This window comes from Lepisosteus oculatus, chromosome 4, assembly GCF_040954835.1.
Source record: "Lepisosteus oculatus isolate fLepOcu1 chromosome 4, fLepOcu1.hap2, whole genome shotgun sequence".
Taxonomy (NCBI): Eukaryota; Metazoa; Chordata; class Actinopteri; order Semionotiformes; family Lepisosteidae; genus Lepisosteus; species Lepisosteus oculatus.
The window spans coordinates 4,982,710-5,003,990 of NC_090699.1; the positions used below are offsets into that span (position 1 = coordinate 4,982,710).

General features: G+C 40.0%; 1 protein-coding gene across 2 annotated transcripts; it reads right to left on the reverse strand.

Annotated features, from left to right (window-relative positions):
- Nucleotides 1-1,146: 1,146 nt before the first annotated feature.
- LOC138238082 (transmembrane protease serine 9-like) lies at nucleotides 1,147-20,481 on the reverse strand. 2 transcript variants are annotated; one of them, XM_069187944.1, is made up of 9 exons: nucleotides 20,354-20,481; nucleotides 17,473-17,635; nucleotides 16,172-16,443; nucleotides 15,707-15,861; nucleotides 10,467-11,331; nucleotides 9,930-10,098; nucleotides 9,048-9,304; nucleotides 7,190-7,287; nucleotides 1,147-3,659 (listed from the first exon to the last, which is right to left on the reverse strand). In XM_069187944.1, exons 1-9 carry the CDS (start codon nucleotides 20,406-20,408, stop codon nucleotides 3,351-3,353), a joined length of 2,343 nt encoding a protein of 780 aa, XP_069044045.1. In that variant the 5' UTR covers nucleotides 20,409-20,481; the 3' UTR covers nucleotides 1,147-3,350. The 2 variants fall into 2 exon arrangements, with proteins under 2 accessions (XP_069044045.1, XP_069044046.1); XM_069187945.1 differs by lacking the exon at nucleotides 17,473-17,635 and having other exon boundaries at nucleotides 20,354-20,458.
- Nucleotides 20,482-21,281: the final 800 nt, after the last annotated feature.

A 21,281-nucleotide genomic window follows, 5' to 3' on the forward strand; every position in this document is an offset into this window, starting at 1 on the left:
AATCAGGAGGAAGAAAAATCACCTGTGTTTCGTGCATAAAAAGTGGTTATTAACTATCGAAACCTGTTTTATTTATTTTATTTTTATTTAGATTAAGAGTTCCTGTCACCCCCATTCCCATTTAAATCACAAACCTGTGTTTAATTAAATGTCTTTTAATGTAAATCGTTATCTTTGTCTTATGCATAATAATGTTCACCACTCTGTCCAGCAAATTAATAATAAACTTTATTTTATATAGCGTTTTAAATGAATAAGTAATTAGATTGCTCATAAACCTAATCACTTATTCTACATAAATACAGCGTAATTGCTCTCTGAAAATGCTTTTTCTTTTTATTTAGGCTCAGATTTCAACTATAGATCGTACACTAATTACTAGCAGTAAATACTGATGTTTTGTTCCCTCTTACCACATAAATATTAAAAATAATGTATTGTAGCCAGGTAACAGTGAAACGGGCGTACAGTCTGGGGAGATATCCCATTTTCCATGTAAATAGTTCCCTGGTTCCGCACCCCTTTGTGTGTCTCTCTCTCTGCCTGTTTTAGTATTGAATATGTATATGGAATTTTACCACTGAAGGGAAATCTTAGTAGCTGAGCATAAAAAGAATAGGAGCATACTGTAACGCATGTTACGGCCATAAACGATATTAATTTTGGAACATAAACATACAGTATTTGGCTGGTCTCGGTACTTTAAAGAAAACACACACCAGTATTCCATTTCTCCCTAAACATTTTAAGCATCGAAGTCTTTAACTAACGTGATACCGGAGTCAACAAGCATACTTTTAGAATTTGATTAAAAGGAAATATAATATGGAATCGCGTATCTAAAGAAATTAATAATGATATAATTATATTCATGTACCGCAACACAAAAATTGTACACGTTGTACGATGTCTGTTGATAATGTTTTGTAGGGCTTTTTCAACACTCCTCACGTGACCTTGCTGGTGGTGCTGTGGGTTAGGTTCCTGACTCCCATGTCACATGCCGGGTGTTTGAGTCCTGCTGGAGCTGTGACTTTGGTTTTAACAAACATTTCCTTGAAAAAATAAAACGTTTCCCTGGCTCAGAGAATAAATAAAACCTCACTCGCACCAAACAAATTTATATTTCTAAATATCACAACATGATCGAATTTAAGTCATTTTAATAACAATGAATAGTCACCTATGCGTTACATTTCAATAGATGATCTTCCCAGGCAGCTTGGAAATGGGGTGGGGTTTGAGGTTTGGGGTCCCCCATGTGCCCCACTGATGTGTCCCCTGAACAAGAAACAAGAACAGGTGTCTGATGCATCAATCAAAGAAGTTTATTCAGTTACATTTCTTCTACAGAGCACAGAGAAACAGAAAGTAGCCCAATGCAGTAAAGAAGGAGCCTTCATCACCGTGGATACCCATGACAGAGAACAGACCAGAGCTGAGTCCACTGGTACAAAGCATGATGTGGGACAAGTGGTCAAGACGTAACATGATAACAATAAGTTAAAATGTTTATGTAGAAGTGCAACTTGATTTAGTTACTTAGTTTCCCAGCAGGAAGGCATTAGATCTGTGCTGAGTTCAGAACTGTTATAAAGTTCTTGTCTGGATGTGCAGCTGTGGTGTGATATTAAAGAAGAGTTCAATGATGGGAGCAGAATGCTAGTGGGACAGTGGTTTGGGAATGTATTTTTTCCCTATTTTATTGTTTAGCCAATGGTGATGGTGTGTATGGTAACACGAGTTCTGTACGCTGCAGATCGAAAAATTAAAAAAAAATGTGTACGAACAGTAGCTAGACCTTTTAATATATACAGTATATTAAAAAATAACAAAAGTGATAAAACTGTTTTTTAGAAGATAAGATCACTTTATTAGCCATATACAATTTCTTGTATTACGATCTTGTCTTCTCACACACCCTACCTTGCTTTCCATGAGACACACAGCCAGGGAGAGAAGCTTGGGGTCAGAGCACAGGGTCAGCCATTTATACAGCACCCCTGGATCAGTTGGGGTTAAGGGCCTTGCTCAGAGGCCCAACAGAGTAGGATTCCTCTGCCAACACAGGATTTGAATCAGCAACCTTCCACCCAGTGGTGCAAATCCTAAACCACAGTGCCACCACTCCTCCCTTTAAATTAAACAACCAGCCCATATAGGGAGCGAACCCACGCCCTTGGCACTATTGGGACCATGTTCTGTCCAAGTGAGCTAACCAGCCACCTCTGATGTAATGAAGTGATTGTGTTCGAGGGTGTAGTCGTGCTGCAGAAATCATTTAAATGCGTTTCTTTGTAATTTTGCACAAATGCTGAAACAAAGCCAACATCGGCCTTTTTCATCGGCCTTTACTCATCATGGCCTCCTCACAATCCCCCTCTATGAACTGGCTTCATAACTCTGCTCTCCTCCCCACTGAGAGCTGGTGTGTGGGGAGTGTTCTGGCGCACTATGGCTGCCGTCGCATCATCCAGGTGGGGCTGCACACTGGTGGGGGTGGAGGGGAGCCCCCATTACCTGTAAAGCGCTTTGAGTGGAGTGTCCAGAAAAAGCACTATATAAGTGTAAGCAATTATTATTATTATCCTCTCCTGATTTCTGAATCGGTGTCAGAGTCATTTCAGGGGTGAATGCCCCCTAGTGGCCATCTTCTGCAGAGGCTCTTCCTGTCGCATTACTCTGACACACTGCTGGCTGCAGAGTAAGAATCGACACCCTTCCACCCACAAGCCCAGATCCTTAGCCACAGTGCCACTGCTCCAACCCCTAATTTGTAATGGAGGGAAATGAAAAAATAATAATTCTGAAGAGAAAATTCCTAATAAATCAAGAAAACATACTGAGACATCTGATGCAACCTGTCTCGGTGGTGCAGCAGAGTCCCAGCAGTGCTTAAAGCTGCAAAAGAAGCAAAACACTTTCAGAATCATTTCATTGCTACTCAGAAACCTGAGCTGATTGATTGAATGAATGAGCTGAATGAACCTGATGATGTGTGTGCATAGTAGAGTTGTCTACTTACATGTGTGTATAATTTGTCACAAATTGGGATTTTTGCTCAATTTTAGGAAAATTTAAGAAAAAATAAAAATTGGTCACCAAAAAGCAATGCCATCTGAGATAGTCTTGTCTCAGCACAATTGTGGTCTCAGCACAATTTAACAAAAAACATCAAAATCCCAATTTCAGAACAAAACAGTATTTTTACTGGCCTGTATGTGTTTCACACAAGTGGCAGACCCATGAATAGTACAAAAAGAAGACAGTCAGCCCTAAAGTCCAGCCTGCAGTAAGGAGAGACACATCCTTATACCAAGCTCTAGAAGTGTCCAGTGAGTGGACAGGGCTCAGGGTGCGGAGGTCCAGGCGGTCAGCAGGAGGGACAGGACAGCCAGCAGCAGGACAGTGTGTCCCAGGGAGGGGGCGCTGCTGGGGGTGGGGGTGGTGGTGACCACGGTGTTGGGGTTGATGAGGGGCAGGATGGGGCCCACGTTGCTCTGCAGGAAGCTCTGGTATCTGGACACCTTGGGGAACACCCCCTGCTGTAGGGCTCGGGCCACACGCCCCTTTCGTTGGACAGTGTTGTCCACTGCAACAACGCTGGCCTGAATCCAGAGAGAGTCCTGTTGACACACCAGGGGATCCCCTGAGTCTCCCTGGACAGAGAGAAACAGAGAGATGAGTAACTACACTGCACTGAGAGAGACAGAGTAAGGCTAAAACATCTAGTAATTAGGTACATTAACTAAACTATTCAGACTGCTACAAATGGCAAAGTTACTTTTAGACAGTCACCTGAATACTAACAAAATAATGGGGTTATTACTCGGAAAGGAAAGCAGCTTGGAAGCTTCTTTCAATAGTACAAACCACCACTAATGGAGCACAAGTGAATGAGTCTGGTTCGGTTCCTGTGCTGCTCTCACGGCACTGAGGTAAACACACCCCCTAAAAAAAGGGTGCTATATGTCAGGATTGGAAGCAGTACATATGTGACTTTTAGCGGCACATACCAGCCAATATGGAGCCCATTGTTTGTGCAATGAAAGAATATTAAAGGTGTTCCAACTATTTCTGTCTATTTTGATTTAGTCTATTTAAAACATAACAGGAAGCATTTCCTTCACACTATGTACTGTAGTTTTAAAAATCCAGCCACGAGACACATAAGAAAAAAACTACAATTCCCAATGTACCATTTGTAACGGTTGGAGGCTGTTCATGCAAATGTTATGGTATGCCGTGGCAACTGGGAACTGTGGGCCACTCCCAGTTCAGGTGTAACAGTTTTTGGTTAAAATATATAAATATATATGTGTCATAGCTAGTAGTCAGAATGAATAATAAAGTCTTAGTAGGACATGCAGATCAGCATGATTGAAAGGCAGATCTGTGCGAAACACCACATAAAAACTGATGAAATTCAGAAAACACTTGTCCTTGTCACTCCTTCCTTTATCTACCTTGTGTGCAACTAACTTTTATATATCAATATTTACGTATTTAATTTTTTTTAATTTTGCATAATACTTTAGCATGGCTGATGACTAGCTAATGAGATGTATCTCAGTCGATTAATAGCTACCCAGCTAATAGACGTGTTTCACACTATTTTACACTACCATTTGTTTTGGGGACATACTGTATCAAATATTGCACTGAGAAGAATATTTTCTTATTAAAATTCATCAGATATCTTCTATGCAGTGTGTGGAATGAACTGGGTTTAAAAAGCTGCTGAATGTCCTGATTTGGACACACGCACTCATACTAAGGAGCAAGTAGGAGGGAGGACAGGTGGAATACATCAACTCTGCACATTTACCTGCAGGGCTGTTTCACAAAGCATGTTTACTAATTCAGTGTTTTCTCAAATTAGCCAGATTAAATTAATAATAACTGCTTACACTTATATAGTGCTTTTCTGAATACTCCACTTAAAGTGCTTTACAGGTAATGGGGACTCCCCTCCACCACCACCAATGTGCAGCCCCACCTGAATGATGCAACAGCAGCCATAGTGCTCCAGAACACTCCCCACAAATCAGCTCTCAGTGGGGAGGAAAGCAGAGTGATGAAGCCAGTTCAGAGATGGGGATTATTAGGAGGCCATGATTGGTAAGGGCCAATGGGAAATTTGGGCAGGATGCTTGGATTACACCCCTACTCTTTTCAAGAAACACCCTGGGATTTTTAATGATCACAGAGAGTCAGGACCTCGGTTTTACATCTCATCCGAAGGATGGCACCTTTTTACAGTATAGTGTCCCCATCACTATACTGGGGCATTAGGACCCACACAGACCACAGGGTGAGCGCCCCCTACTGGTCCCACTAACACCTCTTCCAGCAGCAGCCTGAGCTTACCCAGAAGTCTCCCATCCAGGTGCTGACCAGGCTCACAGTGCTGAGCCAGTGTGTCACACCCAGTTACTGACCAGGCTCTCAACTGTTTAGCTTCAGTGGGTTGCCAGTTGTGAGTTGCAGGGTGGTGTGGCTGCTAGCTGCTTGGAATTAACTGGATAACTGGCTTCAGGACTACTGTGGTTTCACCATGGCAAACTCGGGTTTAAGTTATATGCTTAAGTGAAGCATAAAGCAGCTCACATTTAAACTATCTGACTAGCTTTGCAAAATCACAATGCACAGGGAGGGTTGAGCATGGATTCCTTCATCCGACACTGCAAAACCACTGTGGAAGAATGTGTGTCTTAATCCTGTGACCACAAAATAAGTGTCTTTATGGAAAACCTGGCCGCAATCAAGATCCAGCATTTTTCTCACATCTCTGATCAGGTTTGTAGTGCTTAGTGCAGAAATACTTTAAAACTTTGGGCAACCATAATTTCCAGTTTTGCCATTAGGTATAAATTATAAGTATAATCAAACTTTCTTTCATGTTTAATTTACTTTCCTTCTTTCAAATAGATTGCATGATAAACATACAAATATAAATATTTTAATGTGTATATAATCTGAAAAAGCACACTGCATTCATAATAGACTATACAGTAAAAAATTATAGAAAAGTATTTTTTAAATATTCAACATATTTTGCTTTGTGGCACACCCCCAGGGTGTCACTTTTGCTACAGTAGCACTACTCTGCACAGGTTATAACATGTAATTACTATTTTTATTATTAATATTAATTTATTATTTAACATACTGTGATTATATAAAGTTAATAACAATGTCATTACAGTAGCATGTCATTTATTATCAACAAGGAGCAATTTGTTAAAATAAAACTTTGTATTGGCTGGGAATCAAACCCAGGCCTCCCATGTGGTAGGCATAGTGATGGTTAATTTGATTAGAAGTTTCATTTTCCATTGCACAGCAAAGAAACAGTATATATAAACACATATATATATAAGAATATATCAAATTAAATTATGAATATATTAAATATTAAGTGAATAAAATTAATTATATGATTTCTTGCATAAGAATTGAAACCAAACTTGAAGTGTTCACCAATAAAAAGAATAATAAAAATGTCTATAAGAACTTATATAACTTATGTTTGTTCAAGCATAAGTTGATTATCATTTTTACTTTGAACCTTGCAAGTGTGCATGGGAAATGTTGTTAAAACGAACATGTTAAATCGTTCCCAAAATAGCCACAGCAAATGTTTATGAAGAAGGTAGAATACTGCTGTGTAACACTAATGGCTATATAAATATACATTTATATTAATAGATTATTACACTTAATAACATTAAAAAACAATTATATACTTTGGATATTTTTATTGTCAGATACCAAAATTTCCCTTTAGTTTTAAGATTACATATTTGTATTCCATATGTATCAGTGTGGGATGTCTGGCTGCCTGTTCACTGGCGGAGGTTCAATACCTCTGATCGAGGTAGAGAGAAGTTCTTTCAGCCCACAAGGAAATAATAAGTGGCAAGAATCTCCTCGAATGTAAAGATTTCTCAGGAGAAAAGGGCTTCCGCAGCCTTTCAGCTGTTGCCGTGGTGAAACCAGGGAGATTGCGTGAGAATGTGATTCTAGGTGGTACTGATATAAATTGTCACACGAAAGAGGTTAGAGAGAGGGCAGCAAGAAGGCCCTCTAGTGGTGTACGGTGGGAAAATCATTCCCACTGTCACACATATTAATTGCATTTAGAAGTGATACAAATTAAGAATTGAGTGTCTGGAAGATTGGGTACCTGCTGTAGGTCCAGTGATCCAGTACAGAGGTTGTCAGCTGAAGAGACATTCACACAATCAGTGATCGCTGTGGACACTTGCTGCAGGGTGTTCTCACCTGACAGTAAAGGGACACATGGGAAATTTTAGTTTGGAAGGGAAATGTAAGGAAACATGTAAACTGCTTCCTGTCTCATTTCCCCAGTAACAGGTATGGGGAAATGGTCTTGGTGGGAATCAGCATATCATGCTGTGCCCACTTCTAGCTTAGGGATGTAAGAAGGGGTGAGGGTTTCTATCTGACATCACATATACTGTAGTTTTTTTGCAGGTTTGTACAGTGCTTATGGAAATAAGTTTAAGCATATATATATGTATATGCATGCACACCACAGATAGGAAGACTTAAGTCTCTGAATAGTCAGAATCTACTGAATGACAGATATTTCAAACTATTACAGTATATAAGCTTTTTCCATAGCCTGTTGGTTTGAACACATAGCAGGTGACCAAAAGCAGCCATTTTGTGTTGTGTTGGTTTTCTTGAACATGTGATTTCATTTTACTCTGGAAATGAGCTTTTTTCAAGGTAGTGGACAACAGTTTTTATGTATTCTAGTGAATTTTTACTTTTGCGATTGTATTTTGCTGGAGAATTGATCAATTACTGATGGAATCTGGAGACTCTCTAAACTGAAATGCTAAATAATATACCTATAAAAATGATTCATTTGCTTTAAACTGTTGCATCCGGTTACAAAACACACTGTTGAAAGACTTAAATTAGCTGGTGTCTTGTGATATATAGTGTGTGGTGGTGTGTTTTGATTTTGCTGGTAAATTTGCTGGTATGAATAATACACCCATTGTGTAGTCTTCTGTTTGAAGTGCTGTTCTCAGCAATATGCTGTTAATTTGTTTGTTCAAATTAGTTTTGCGTCTGTGAAAAAAAAACTTAATGGTTGTATACAGAGGTTATTATAGACCATTTGCATTTGCAATACCTTGAGAAACAATAAAAATATATATTGTTTATGGTAGAGTGTACCGTTCATTGCAGATTATGTATTGGTCCGGTTATGGACAAAATGGCCACATAATTATAAACCCTCTCTAAAACATTCTGACTCAACCCAAACCCATTCAATTTTCTGATAAAAAATATACTGTATAATGTAACACTGAACACCTTCCACAGGGTGATTAATATGGGAGAGAGGTTGACATCTAACATAACCAGTTTTTTGGTTGTATAAACATTAATGTGAAGCATGCTTCGCTTACACCACCAGTATACTTATCTGTTTAAACTCATTCTCCACCCCTTCTCTATCACTTCCATTAAACAATTGTACTAGGGCCATGTCATTCTTTAATAGATTAACAGAAGTTCCTGCATTTTCATTCCATTTGTATTAGCTGATTTCATTTGAAAATGTATTGTTCATGAGCACCAGCTGAGGGGCAATCTGTTATAAAATCCTTAATCCATTTTATAAGCCTCCCATTAACATCCATAAGACATAGCTGATCCAATGTTGGTGTGGATAGTATTAAATGCAGTCAATAATCAGTTTATGCACATATGACTTTGCCTGTTGCAGATGACTAGATACCAAAATCAAAGCTGCATCTTCAGTCTTGCTATGTTCTTTATAAGTAAAGTTATTCAGATGGGGGTTGAATCAAGAGAATACAAAAAAGTGTGCAAACCAGCAGAGTGCATGTTTAACTGTCCAAAATGGGGAACTGAGGAACCTCAGCCCAAGAAATCCTGGTACCCTTCTTTACAGTGGTTTGGGCTGGTCCTGTCTATGTAAAAAACCTCCTGAATGGGGAGCCTGAGTTCCGCTCTTTGACCTCGTATCCCAGACTCACCTGTCCCAGTTGCGTTACCCCAGCCAGTGACCCAACACTGAGTTCCAGTGGGGAATGAGACTCTCTCCCCAGCCAGGCAGATGGGCTGGATGTAGTCAGTGAAGGAGACCTTGGTGTCCAGTTTCAGGAGGGCGACGTTAGTGCCACCAAGCTGGCTGGTTTGGACACTCTGGACCCCCAGGGATCTCTCGAAGGGGTTTGAGCCGTTCTGCTTCAGTCTTCCCAGGATCACTGTCCACTCCTGGACAATCACTGGACTGGAGAGATTCGATATAGTAGAGGGAATACAGATACACTGGATAGTACAAAACGTCAACACTGAAAAGATACTCACAAGGGCACAGAGGAGATAGTGACCCTATTGTCAGTCAGTCTTAAGCCCTCTTGCACTGTTAAAGAATTTAAATATAGCACATGGCTGTCACTGTGTTCCAATTAAATCTATCAAGTTGGATCTGAATTATATCTATTGCTGTGTTAGTGTGTGAATTAATGGTTGTTTTAACACACAGTATTTAGATAATCACTCTTACTATAGTAAGTCATCATTATTCTGTGTGACTAAGTGACTAAGAGCAATTTATTACATCGGAAATCAGTGAAGTACCGGTATTTCAACACCAAGGGTGAGTTGGAGCCTTGTCATCTTGACCTGAATAAGTGGGACAGGTGGGGTTGGTCTGTACCTGGGTAAGAGGTACAGGTGGGGTTGCTCTGTACCTGGGTGAGAGGGACAGGTGGGGTTGCTCTGTACTTGGGTGAGAGGGACAGGTGAGGTTGGTCTGTACCTGAGAGAGATGGACAGGTGGGGCTGCTCTCTACCTGGGTAAGAGGGACAGGTGTGGTTGGTCTGTACCTGGGTCAGGTGGCGTTGGTCTGTACCTGGATAAGCACTGTGCAGTTGTCATCACCCAGTCACCGGTAACAAGGGTCCCTCCACACACATGTCTCCCATTTCTCTGCAGGCTGGCCATCCATGGCCAGGACCCCTCTGCAGCTGACTGACCACCGAGGAGGGATGTATTAAGTCTGGGCCTCCCACAGACTTGTACTGAAAAAAGCAGTGAGACAGCAGAGTCACCTCTAGAGGACTGGACAGATTTCCCACACCAAGCCTAGTGATTATGACTGTATACTCTGACATAAAATCCTACCAGAAAAATATATTTGTAATTGTATTAGTAGGAAGATCACACTCCCATTAATTATAAAAATGTTTTGTGGTTGGCTTACATCTGACACACTACCAAAGACAGCAGGAGGAGGAAGGGATTTCAGCAAAGTAGTTTGTGAAACAAAAAATGACTTATCTGGCTTCACTCTAATGTCCCGAATAAAAGAAATAGAAAATGTGTGCTTTATGTGAATAACAACCTTCAATATTGAAGAGATGTCGTCTGATTAAATAAATTAACTTACTAGGTAGTGCAGCTGAAATGGTTACGGAAGCTGTAGAAGGAACAGAAATGTCTGATGCAGAACGAGTAGTGGTCACTGGTGCTGTAGCAGTAGAGGGAGTAGTGGTCACTGGTGCTGTAGCAGTAGAGGGAGTAGTGGTCACTGGTGCTGTAGTAGTAGAGGAGGCAGTGGTCACTGGTGCTGTAGTAGTAGAGGGAACAGTGGACACTGGTGCTGTAGTAATAGAGGAGGCAGTGGTCACTGGTGCTGTAGTAGTAGAGGGAGTAGTGGACACTGGTGCTGTAGTAGTAGAGGAGGCAGTGGACACTGGTGCTGTAGTAGTAGAGGGGGCAGTGGACACTGGTGCTGTAGTAGTAGAGGAGGCAGTGGACACTGGTGCTGTAGTAGTAGAGGGGGCAGTGGACACTTGTGCTGTAGTAGTAGAGGAGGCAGTGGACACTGGTGCTGTAGTAGTAGAGGGAGTAGTGGACACTGGTGCTGTAGTAGTAGAGGAGGCAGTGGACACTGGTGCTGCAGAAATAGAGGGAGAAGTGGACACTGGTGCTGTAGTAGTAGAGGAGGCAGTGGACACTGGTGCTGTAGTTATAGAAGTAGCAGTAGTCAGTGATGCTGTTGAAGTATCAGGAGTAGTGGTCACTGAAAATACATTTGCCGCATTGCATATGGAATTACTGCCAAAGAACACAAAGTCTGTTGTGCCCAACCCAGCTTGGTTTTTAATCCAGGACTTGTAATTGGAGACTCCTGAATAAATCACTAACATCTTGCCACAGCCGGTGTATCTGTTTACTACTCCAGCCAGGGTCCAAGAAGATTCCTGTTTACACACCAGTGGATTCCCAAAGAATCGAAAATTATTTTCATCCTACAATGAGATGGATGTATTATTACAGACACAGTGACTGGGCAGCATTATAGGTTAACAGTGCACTAACAACAATACAGGTGCAATGACTAGAAATACCGCACTTTAACATAATACCGCATCATACCGCATGTAAATTGAAATATAATAATAGTACCCGGAAGCATCTTGTAAAACTGCCAGGTGGAGCTAATAAAGCTTAATGTACCCTGTACAGCATTTGAGCTGTCATCAGAAAACATCTGGTTTCGAATCCCAGTTACTGCTGATGGATAACCTTTTTACAATTAAGTTGTATACTGTTTAGACATTTAAGAATTTTAAACTATATTACAGAATGTTAAATATCAAACATGAAAAGGTCTGTATATTTTGCAAAAACAAAATTGCTCAGTTGGACAAAAGTACACAACCTTCCACCTTCATCATAAATAATTTAATCATAAATATTTTATGCATCAAAGTCTTTAACTTGGTAACTTAGTTGGTTCTGGTTTTAACATTTAACAAGCTTATATTCTGTATTTCATAAAAAGTTATAACGTTTCATCCTTTTCTAAGAATACGTAGTAAGAACACCACTTGCTTTTATTGTAAAAAGATAAATGTTACAGTGATTTAACATCACCTGATAGCTATACAGATGCAGCTGTTCAAAATGCACAGTTCAACTCCATACCACGTGAAATTATCTGCAGTTCACCGTGTTGTACCGCAGTACGTGATTGGCTGGCCAAAATGACTGACAGGGGCACTGATGGTGCATTGGTTGCTAGTGAAATAATTGCTTAATTTAATCTCTTTACTTTGCATGTTTTAATCCTCTTATTATTGAATATTAATATGGAATTTTACAACTAAAAGGAAATTTTAGTTGCTGAGCATAAAGAGAAGAGGAGCATAACAGGATTAATTTAGGAACATAAACATATTATATAAACTGTAGTTCGGGTGGGTAGCTGTGTCAGAATGTGTAGGCTGCAAAGGAACAAGTAATAGATTTATTCCATGCTGAAAGAGAAAAAAGAAAACACGAAGAAGGTTCCACAGTTGAAACGCTGTGTTTTCTTTCTTCTCTTTTAAACATGGAATAAACCTATTACTTCTTCCTTATGTTAACTGCATATGGCTGGTATTGGTAGTTTAAATAAAAAATACACACCAGTATTCCGCTTTCTTCCTAACATTTTAAGCATCAAATTTTATGTGAAAACATTTTGCCTGTCCTTTTCAGCTACAGCTGAAGTTCTTAAGTTGTGCATTGGTGTAATGGCTTAGGCCTGTGCCTTGTATTCTGGAGGTTGGGGGTGTGATCCCAGCTGTTGCTATGAGGGTTTTCTTTTAACAAACAAACATGTCTTTGAAAAACTAAATTGGTTATTATTATCAACACCACATTGAATGTGTTGGTATTTCTAAATATCACAAAACGTTCAAAGTTCAGTGAGTTAAGTGAGTTAAGTGATTAACCTTTTCTATGAATACTTGCGCTTGTTATCGCAGTAAAAGAAAGGCATACTTGAATTTGATTAATAGGAAATATAATATGGGATCACATATCTGAAGAAATTAATAACAATATTAATTTAAGGATCTGAATATATGTATTTATATAACTGGTAGTATTACTGTAATCCACTTTGTAAACACGTTTTATTTTTAATTTGACTCATTCACGCATGATGAAGTATTATGTACACTATATTAACATGTTTTTTGTATATTTATATAACATTCAATGTTAAGTTATATTAATAATGAAAAAAGAACATTAATTAGCAAATGTGAATACTGTTAACTGTTCAACCGGTTGAATTCAAACACTTTATTCAGTGGGGCAATTTAACAGACGCCTCAAGCCTTAAAACGAAATTGTATATATTGTAATTAGAATCGAGAATAACAAAGCGGTATATTACTGAATTTATAATGTGTCTGGTCATTATTAACTTAATAATAATAATTTCAAGCTTCTTGTATCTGTTTTCAGAGTCATTTGTGCCTTAAACTGCTGTACAGTGTACATTTAAACACTCTATGGTAACTACACTGCCCACTAAACCGCTTTCCCACAAAGTCACGTAGCTGATTTACAGCTGAACACAACTTTATCTTGCAAAAATTCAGATATTTGTCAACGTATTTACTAAAACTATCCATCTCAGTAATCTCACTGTGCGCCAAAGTGCTCACTCAAAGTTCATACTCCCAGTAAAATAAGAATCCCGTTTCCCAGACAAAGTTGTGTTGTGTTAACACAAACTCTGCTTAACAGAGCCTCTTGTAAGAGCAAGGTGACTTTCTGCTATTAAAACCATATTTACAGCTTTTAAAGTCACACAATGTTTGAGTTAGGCAGGAACACCTCATTATATCTTGATTTTCATTTAATTTTTTTAAATAAATATAAGGCAACCAGCAATCAGATGTCCTGTTTTTTTTTTTAACAGTCATTTTTCCACACTGTAGTTTTAAAACTTGAACAAAGATGTGCAAACAGCGTGATGTTTTAAAGCCACTACAGGATAGCTTGTGGGAAATATATTTATTTGTACTGCATCAAAGTTTAACTTGTTCCCGACATTACAAACTCTGAGTTAAAAGGAACATGTCAAAATATTTCCAAAATAATCACAAGTGAACGAGTTGATGGATTCGATAATAATAGAGAAATCATAACAACGAGTATAACGAGGGGGAGAGATATCATGTTGGTATTTATAGCGTTTGGTGGAGGAAGGATGATGGGAGTGATTGTTAATTACTGACAGCGGACTATGATTGAGCTCAGTTGTTGTCATCCCTCCCAAACATTCGTTATAAACTCTGTTTACCATGCGTGAAAAAGTCAAATTAAAAATAAAACGTGTTTACAAATTAATTAAACGTGTTTTATTAATTTCTTCAGATAAGTGGTTCCATATTATATTCCCTATTTAGCGGATTCTAAAAAAGTACGAGGTTTTATACCACGATAACGAGCGCAGGTATTCATAGAAAAGGTTAAAACATGGAATACAAAGGGAGTTTCAGAAATTAATCAGATGTCTGGAACACCCTGTCTATTTAGTTGTTATTAATAAATAACTTAACTTTGAATGTGTTGTGATTTTTAGAAATACTAACAAATTCAATATAGTGGCGATAATATTTACTATTTACATTTTTCAAAGAAATGTTAATCTGTTCGTAGAAAACTCATGGTGACAGCAGGGTTCCAACCCCTGATTTCCAGCATGCAAGGCACACGCCTAAGCCATTACACCAATGTGCCATCTACCTCTTTATGATTTCTTATCTATTGCACATCTCCAGTCATTGTTTACACGTCTGTATTGTTTACATTCAAACTGTCTACATGTTTACTTGCACATTGTCTACTGTTTGTTTGTACATTGTCTTGATGCACTGTTTGCACTTTGTCTTGTTTTTTACACTTGTTTTTACAATCGAGAGACTTTCTGTAAGTAAGAATTCCATTGTACCAGCACCGGTTACATATGGCAATAAAGTTCAAGTTCAAGTTCACTTGACAGCTTAAGCTATAACTGAACAGGGCAGGCAAAAAGGTTCCAAGTAATCATGGGAGAATGAGTCAAATTGATGCAGATGTTTACAAAGAAAGTCTACTACTCTGATAATCTGAGCTACAGTATATGAATATAATTATATCATTCTTAATTTCTTTAGATGTGTGATTCCATGTTATATTCCCTATTAATCATTTTTTTAAGTATGCATTTCTTAACGATCGCAATAATTCATAGAAAAGGTAAAAACATTTGAACTTTTTACAGAGTATATGAACTTAAGATAGTCAGAAGGAGCACGTAAAAAGTTTTCCAAAATAACCACAGTATGCAACCGAATTAAAGACATTGATGCTTAAAATGTTTATGAAGAAAGTGGAATACTGGTGCGTATTTTTTTATTTAAACTACCAATACCAGCCATATACAGTTTACATAATATGTTCATATTCCTAAATTTATATCATGTATGACCTTCAGACACATTATGCTCCTCTTCTTTTTATGCTCGGCTACAAAAATGTCCCTTTAGTTGTAAAATGCCATATAAATATTCAATATTAAGCAGATTTAAACATGCCCAGTAAAGAGATTAAATGAAGCAATCATTTCACTAACAACCAATGCACCACGGTGCCACCTGTCGGTCGTTTTGGCCAGCCAAGCACGTGCTGCGGTATAACGCGCTGAACTGTAGATAATTTTGCGCAGTACAGGGTTTTACCATGCATTTTGAATGGCTGCATCTGTATGTATACAGTACTTATATAACATCATATAAGCTTTGCTTGCTTTCCATATTGTGTTTCTGTAGCTTAGTGTCAAGAAACAGCTACTTCAGTTACCCAGCAGGAAGACAACTCGCTCTGAATCACCCCGGCACAGATCATGTTTTCTGTTAGATATGGAATCCCAAGGAGCTCTTCCATAAAATGGATACAGGCTGTGATCTCAATGAGGGGCAGCTGGGTCTGCTGTAGGGTCTCATTCCCTGAAATGACTGAAAGACAAGACAGGAGGTCAGTGTCCTTCCCTTAGTCCGTGACAGACTCTCCCAGCAGCTCTACATTGTGGAGACCCTGAGTCACGTATCCACCTCTTGATGAGGGTCTCAGACACTTGGCAATAAGGAATTAGGAGCAAAGAAGCAGTCAATTCACGGGTGCAGAGATGTCAGAGAAAGGGGCACCTGAAAGGAATCATACCGAGAAACAGCTCAGACAGCGAGAAAGAGCGGGGTTCAATGCAGAAGGGAGATGTGATCTCATAACATTGATGTGTTGAAGGACACAAGAAACAGATCAATCTACCTCCACCAGTCATGTCGACCCAACCAGTGAACCAGCAGCTGGTGCAGCTGTAGAAAGAGCTGCTGCTGTCGGCCAGACAGATGGGCTGGATGTAGCTGGTGAAGGAGACGGGGCTGTCCAGCTTCAGCAGGGCGATGTCATCATAAATATTCATGTCCTCAGTTGGGTAAAAACTGATCGTCTGCCCCATTCTGGACACTTCATGGGGATTCGAGCCCAGCTGTGTCTGTCTGCCCAGGTACACTGTCCACCTTCTGGCATCTGTACTGCCCCTGGAGAGAGAGAGAGAGAGATCATCAGTGTCAAAGGTCACGTGTGTTACTCTCTGAAAACTCATCGCTGTTCCATCTCTTTTTCAACTGATTATTCATAGGTGTCTCACTTCCTGTTATCGGAAGTTCCCTGAGTAGGAGAACCAAAAGCCAGCAATTCAGCACCTGAACTAATTGAGTTTCAGAGTTGGTCTTGTTACCCTGCCTAGTCACAGTAGAGTAGAGGAGTTTATTGCCATAAATACATGTGCATTGTAATTCGTATCCACGCTGACCTCTCGGAACATACACAGTACCGCAGACAACACCACACAATGTAGATAAGTACAAACATCATAAATAATAACAATATGAGCAATAATAATAGCATTGGGAGCACAGAATAAGTTGTGGGACAGTTAATATGTGTTAGTGAAGAAAAGAAACATGTTAGACCATGCAAACAGTGCAGAGTGCAGATGTGTATTGAATCTGAGGCCCTGTAGTCAGCTGTTGAGGATGCATACTGCAGTGGGGAAGAAGCTGCTCTTGAGTCTAGTGGTCCATGCTTTAACAGTGCAGTACCGCTTGCCAGAGCGCAGGGGGGAGAAGAGTTTGTGGCCGGGATGGTTGGGATCCTGAATGATGAATTGGGCTTTATTGCAACAGCGGATGGTGTGGATCTCACCGATTGATGGTAAATCACATCCTATAATCTTCTGTGCTGTTGCCACAACCCTTTGTAGTGCATCTCTGTTGAGCATTGAGCAGTGTCGCTCATCAGTGTTAATTAGCCCCTATTCATCAAACTCAACATACTGATAGACAACAAGATCACAATACAGGAGCAGTGGAACCAGTCCTGTTTGTTACATTTTTAATATCTCAGTACATATAGAGAGGATGTATTCTAGTTCTTTACCCACAGAAGCAAACTAAAGCTGTCAGCTGTCTGTATCTATGGAATCTGTACGTGATCTATGTAATCTTACATATTTCAATCTTATCTAAATATCAGTCTATATAGAGAATTTTATTTCACTTCCTTACTGATAGAAGCAATATGCAGCTGTCAGCACCCAGTCGCTGTTGATCAGAGCGCCTCCACACAAGTATTGACCATCCAAGTGCAGGCTGGCCTGCCAGGGCCAGGACCCCTCCTGGGCAGAGTCTCCCTGCAGGACACTGGGACTCAGGGGTGCCTGGCCGCAGGCTGGAGAGACAAGAGACAGAGAAAGACAGAGTCCTCAGGTGTGTGTGACAACAGGAGAGACAGGAGTCCTTAGGTGTGTGTGTGTGACAACAGGAGAGACAGGAGTCCTCAGGTGTGAGTGTGACAACAGGAGAGACGGAAGAGAGAAGATTTTGCTGACAACCATACCTCCAGTAAGAATACAAAAAACTGGCAACATTTGCTTTCCACATTCCAGCTCTTTCATTCCAAAAACGTAACATCTGTTGCACCTTCACATACCCTGCCTCCGTCATGGCACTCAAATTCAATTTCCAGTCGATAATACTGACAAGGTATTGTCACAGCAGCGCAGCTCGAGACCAGAGGGAGCAGCTCGAGTGTCTCAGCCCCCTGTTCTTCCTGCTACTGCTCCGAGCACTGAGAGGGAAGACAGACCAGCACAGGGAGAGACTCCTAAATGGGCAGCAGATAACATCAGCCCTGGAAACAGAGCCCAAGCACTGGTGCCAGAACAGAACGAGCTCTGGGTCTGGTTTGAGAGAACGGACTGGTGAAACAGGTTTAATAGGGGGAATTGTCTCCGTATTGCTTCGGTAGTAGGTTAGTCTTTTATTCAAGGTCGGATTTTCTTTAATTGGATTAAAGGTTGGACTACATTAGGATTAGATTAGGGACCGGTGTGACTAGGAAACATTTTTTCGCTTTATACTCGAAATTGTTTTATTATTATTTTTCTTCTTAAAAAGACTCCTGTAATCAGCAAGCTTATTGTTCTCTCTCTTTGTGTGCTCGCTTAGCCCTCCTTAGTATCGCCATCGGAATCCTGTACTGCTGCAAATCTGTGATCCCTACAAGGCTTCTAAATTAAGAGTTTTTTTTGTTAACATGTTAAACCTCCCATTTACATTACAGAATAGACCAAATTTCCAGGCCTGCGCAGCGCCATGTTCTGCAATTCAGAGCAAGGCAACAAAAGCAGCCCTCTGACGCTGTAAACAAGCAGGCTTGTGAAAACTCCTCTTTCAATCCAATAGACCAGTATTGTAATAGATCCAATATTGCTCTCGATTTCGAGACAAATACTCCTCACTTGTTAACTCACCTGTAGATCACAGTGGAACATTTCTGGAGTGAAATGTCTCCTGCACAGCCTGTACTTACTCGCTCGTCCATCACATCACATCACATCAGTTATTACAGTGACTAGTGAGCAGGAAGGACCTCTTCACATCCCAGTACACCAGTCAGTACAGGGACTAGTGAGCAGGAAGGGCCTCTTCACATTGCAGTACAACAGTCAGTACAGGGACTAGTGAGCAGGAAGGGCCTCTTCACATCACAGTACATCAGTCAGTACAGGGGCTAGTAAGCAGGAAGGGCCTCTTCACATCACAGTACAGCAGTCAGTACAGGGCCTAGTGAGCAGGAAGGGCCTCTTCACATCACAGTACATCAGTCAGTACAGGGACTAGTGAGCAGGAAGGGCCTCTTCACATCGCAGTACATCAGTCAGTACAGGGACTAGTGAGCAGGAAGGGCCTCTTCACATCACAGTACATCAGTCAGTACAGGGACTAGTGAGCAGGAAGGGCCTCTTCACATCACAGTACATCAGTCAGCACAGGGACTAGTGAGCAGGAAGGGCCTCTTCACATCGCAGTACAACAGTCAGGACAGGGACTAGTGAGCAGGAAGGGCCGCTTCACCTAGCGATTCACACAAACTCTCCCTCTGCCCATGGCAATATCAGGAGTTTGCAACAAAATGGCGACCATACAGTGCTTTCACAAAGTTTAAGATTTTGTGCTCAGTTTGAAATTTGTACAATTTTACTATACCACCAATGAATGATTTTGTTACCATTTTTACCAGATTTAATAAACTGTCTCTCCCCTTTTACAGTCACAGGCAATAGGACATCTCTTCTAAAATCAATTACAATTCTGTTTATTTTGTGTTTAAGAACAGTGAAAACTTATTGTAGAAATAAAGCTCAGTAGATTAATGCTTCTGGGGCATTCATTTCACAGCCCTCCAGGTGAGAGAGATTCTCCTCCTTCACCACCTTGTCTGTTCTTTTTTGGCATTTAGTTTTCTTTTTTTGAAGCACAGATGTGTTATATATTTTTTAATTAATTCAACTGTTCAGACTTCCTGACAATGTGTTGTTTGTTTTTACCTTGATGGAAAAAAACAACACAATTGATACTGATATCAATACTACTTATACCTGTGAATAAATGCAATAATAAATGATAAAATGACACAGATCTTTATACAAACCAGTAGAATTCTACTGTATATTGATATGATGTGACTCTATTTGTTTTTTCTGTATTTTAATTAATTATGCTTATTGTTGTGGCTGCCCATGTTTTTGTTTCATTATATTTTAATAGATTTTTAGTTTCGTGAGGCAAAGACTGGTTTTTAATTAAAAAAAAAAACAAAGGTCAAGTGACTAAAGTTCAGACATTTACATCTGGACTTCATGATGATAATGTTACTGGACCCGAATACAATGGACTTGAAATTAATTTCAAGGAGATTGTTTTTTTTAAATATACCGTTTTACCAGACACATTCATATTATAGAAGTCTTTTTTGCACTCTATTTTCAAGGCACTCAGCACTCAGCACTCCTGTGGATACACTGTGCTGATAAATGAGGACAGTAGAGCTTGTCAGAGCACTAAGAGACACAGGTCAGCCACTGGCCAGACAGACACCACCTACCTCTCACTGTCAGGACCAGAGCCGCCAACACGCAGAGACTGATGCCCACCGCCATGACTGCTAGTGTGTCAGAGTCCTGTCTCCAGCTTCTCCTTTCTCTCCTCTCTCCCTCTGTCTGTCTCCTGCTCTGATATACACACCTGGAGAGACACGCCTCCTGTCCCTCCCTCTCTCCCTCCCTCCTCTTTTCTCTCTTTCTTCCCCTCTCTCTCTGTACCTCTTTCTTCCTCTCTGTCCTCCTCTCTCTCAGTTCAGTAATACTGCAGCTCAGTGAATTTATAATAAAGAAGCAATCAGTAATAAACACACACAACAGGACTGGAGACAGTGAAAGTGTGGTGATTTCCTTTAAATCTCCCTGAAATACATATGCTTTACAGTACTGTGCTTTTATCACTATTCCATTGGGCTTTACTTGTCTGCACTGGTCATTACTGGATGCCCTCTGATTTTACCACAGTCTCACTGGGCTTTAATGCATTGTGTTGTACTTTTACCAAAATCTCACTGTGTTTTACTCTACTGTGTTTTTACCATGATCTCACTGTGATTTACTGTGCTGTACTGTGATTTCACACTGATCTCATTGGTCTTTCCCGCTTTGTACTGTGTTTTACCACGGTCTCCCTGGACTTTAATGCAATGCACTCTACTTTTACCACAATCTCGCTGGGATTTACTGCATTCATTGCATTTCTACGCTTTTTTTTTTGAATCATGTGAAATAATTTTTTTTAAAAATATATTTTTTGTATACAAATTTGATAATTACCAACGACTCAGACAGAAAGTCAAGGTGCTCTTATTCACTATGACATCTCAAACAAAGAATTTGTTTTTCATCATTTTTGTAACCCTCCACCCAGATGCCTTCGGGCCCACATTATTCATTTATCACACTTCACGAGACTTCTCCTTACTGGGCTGG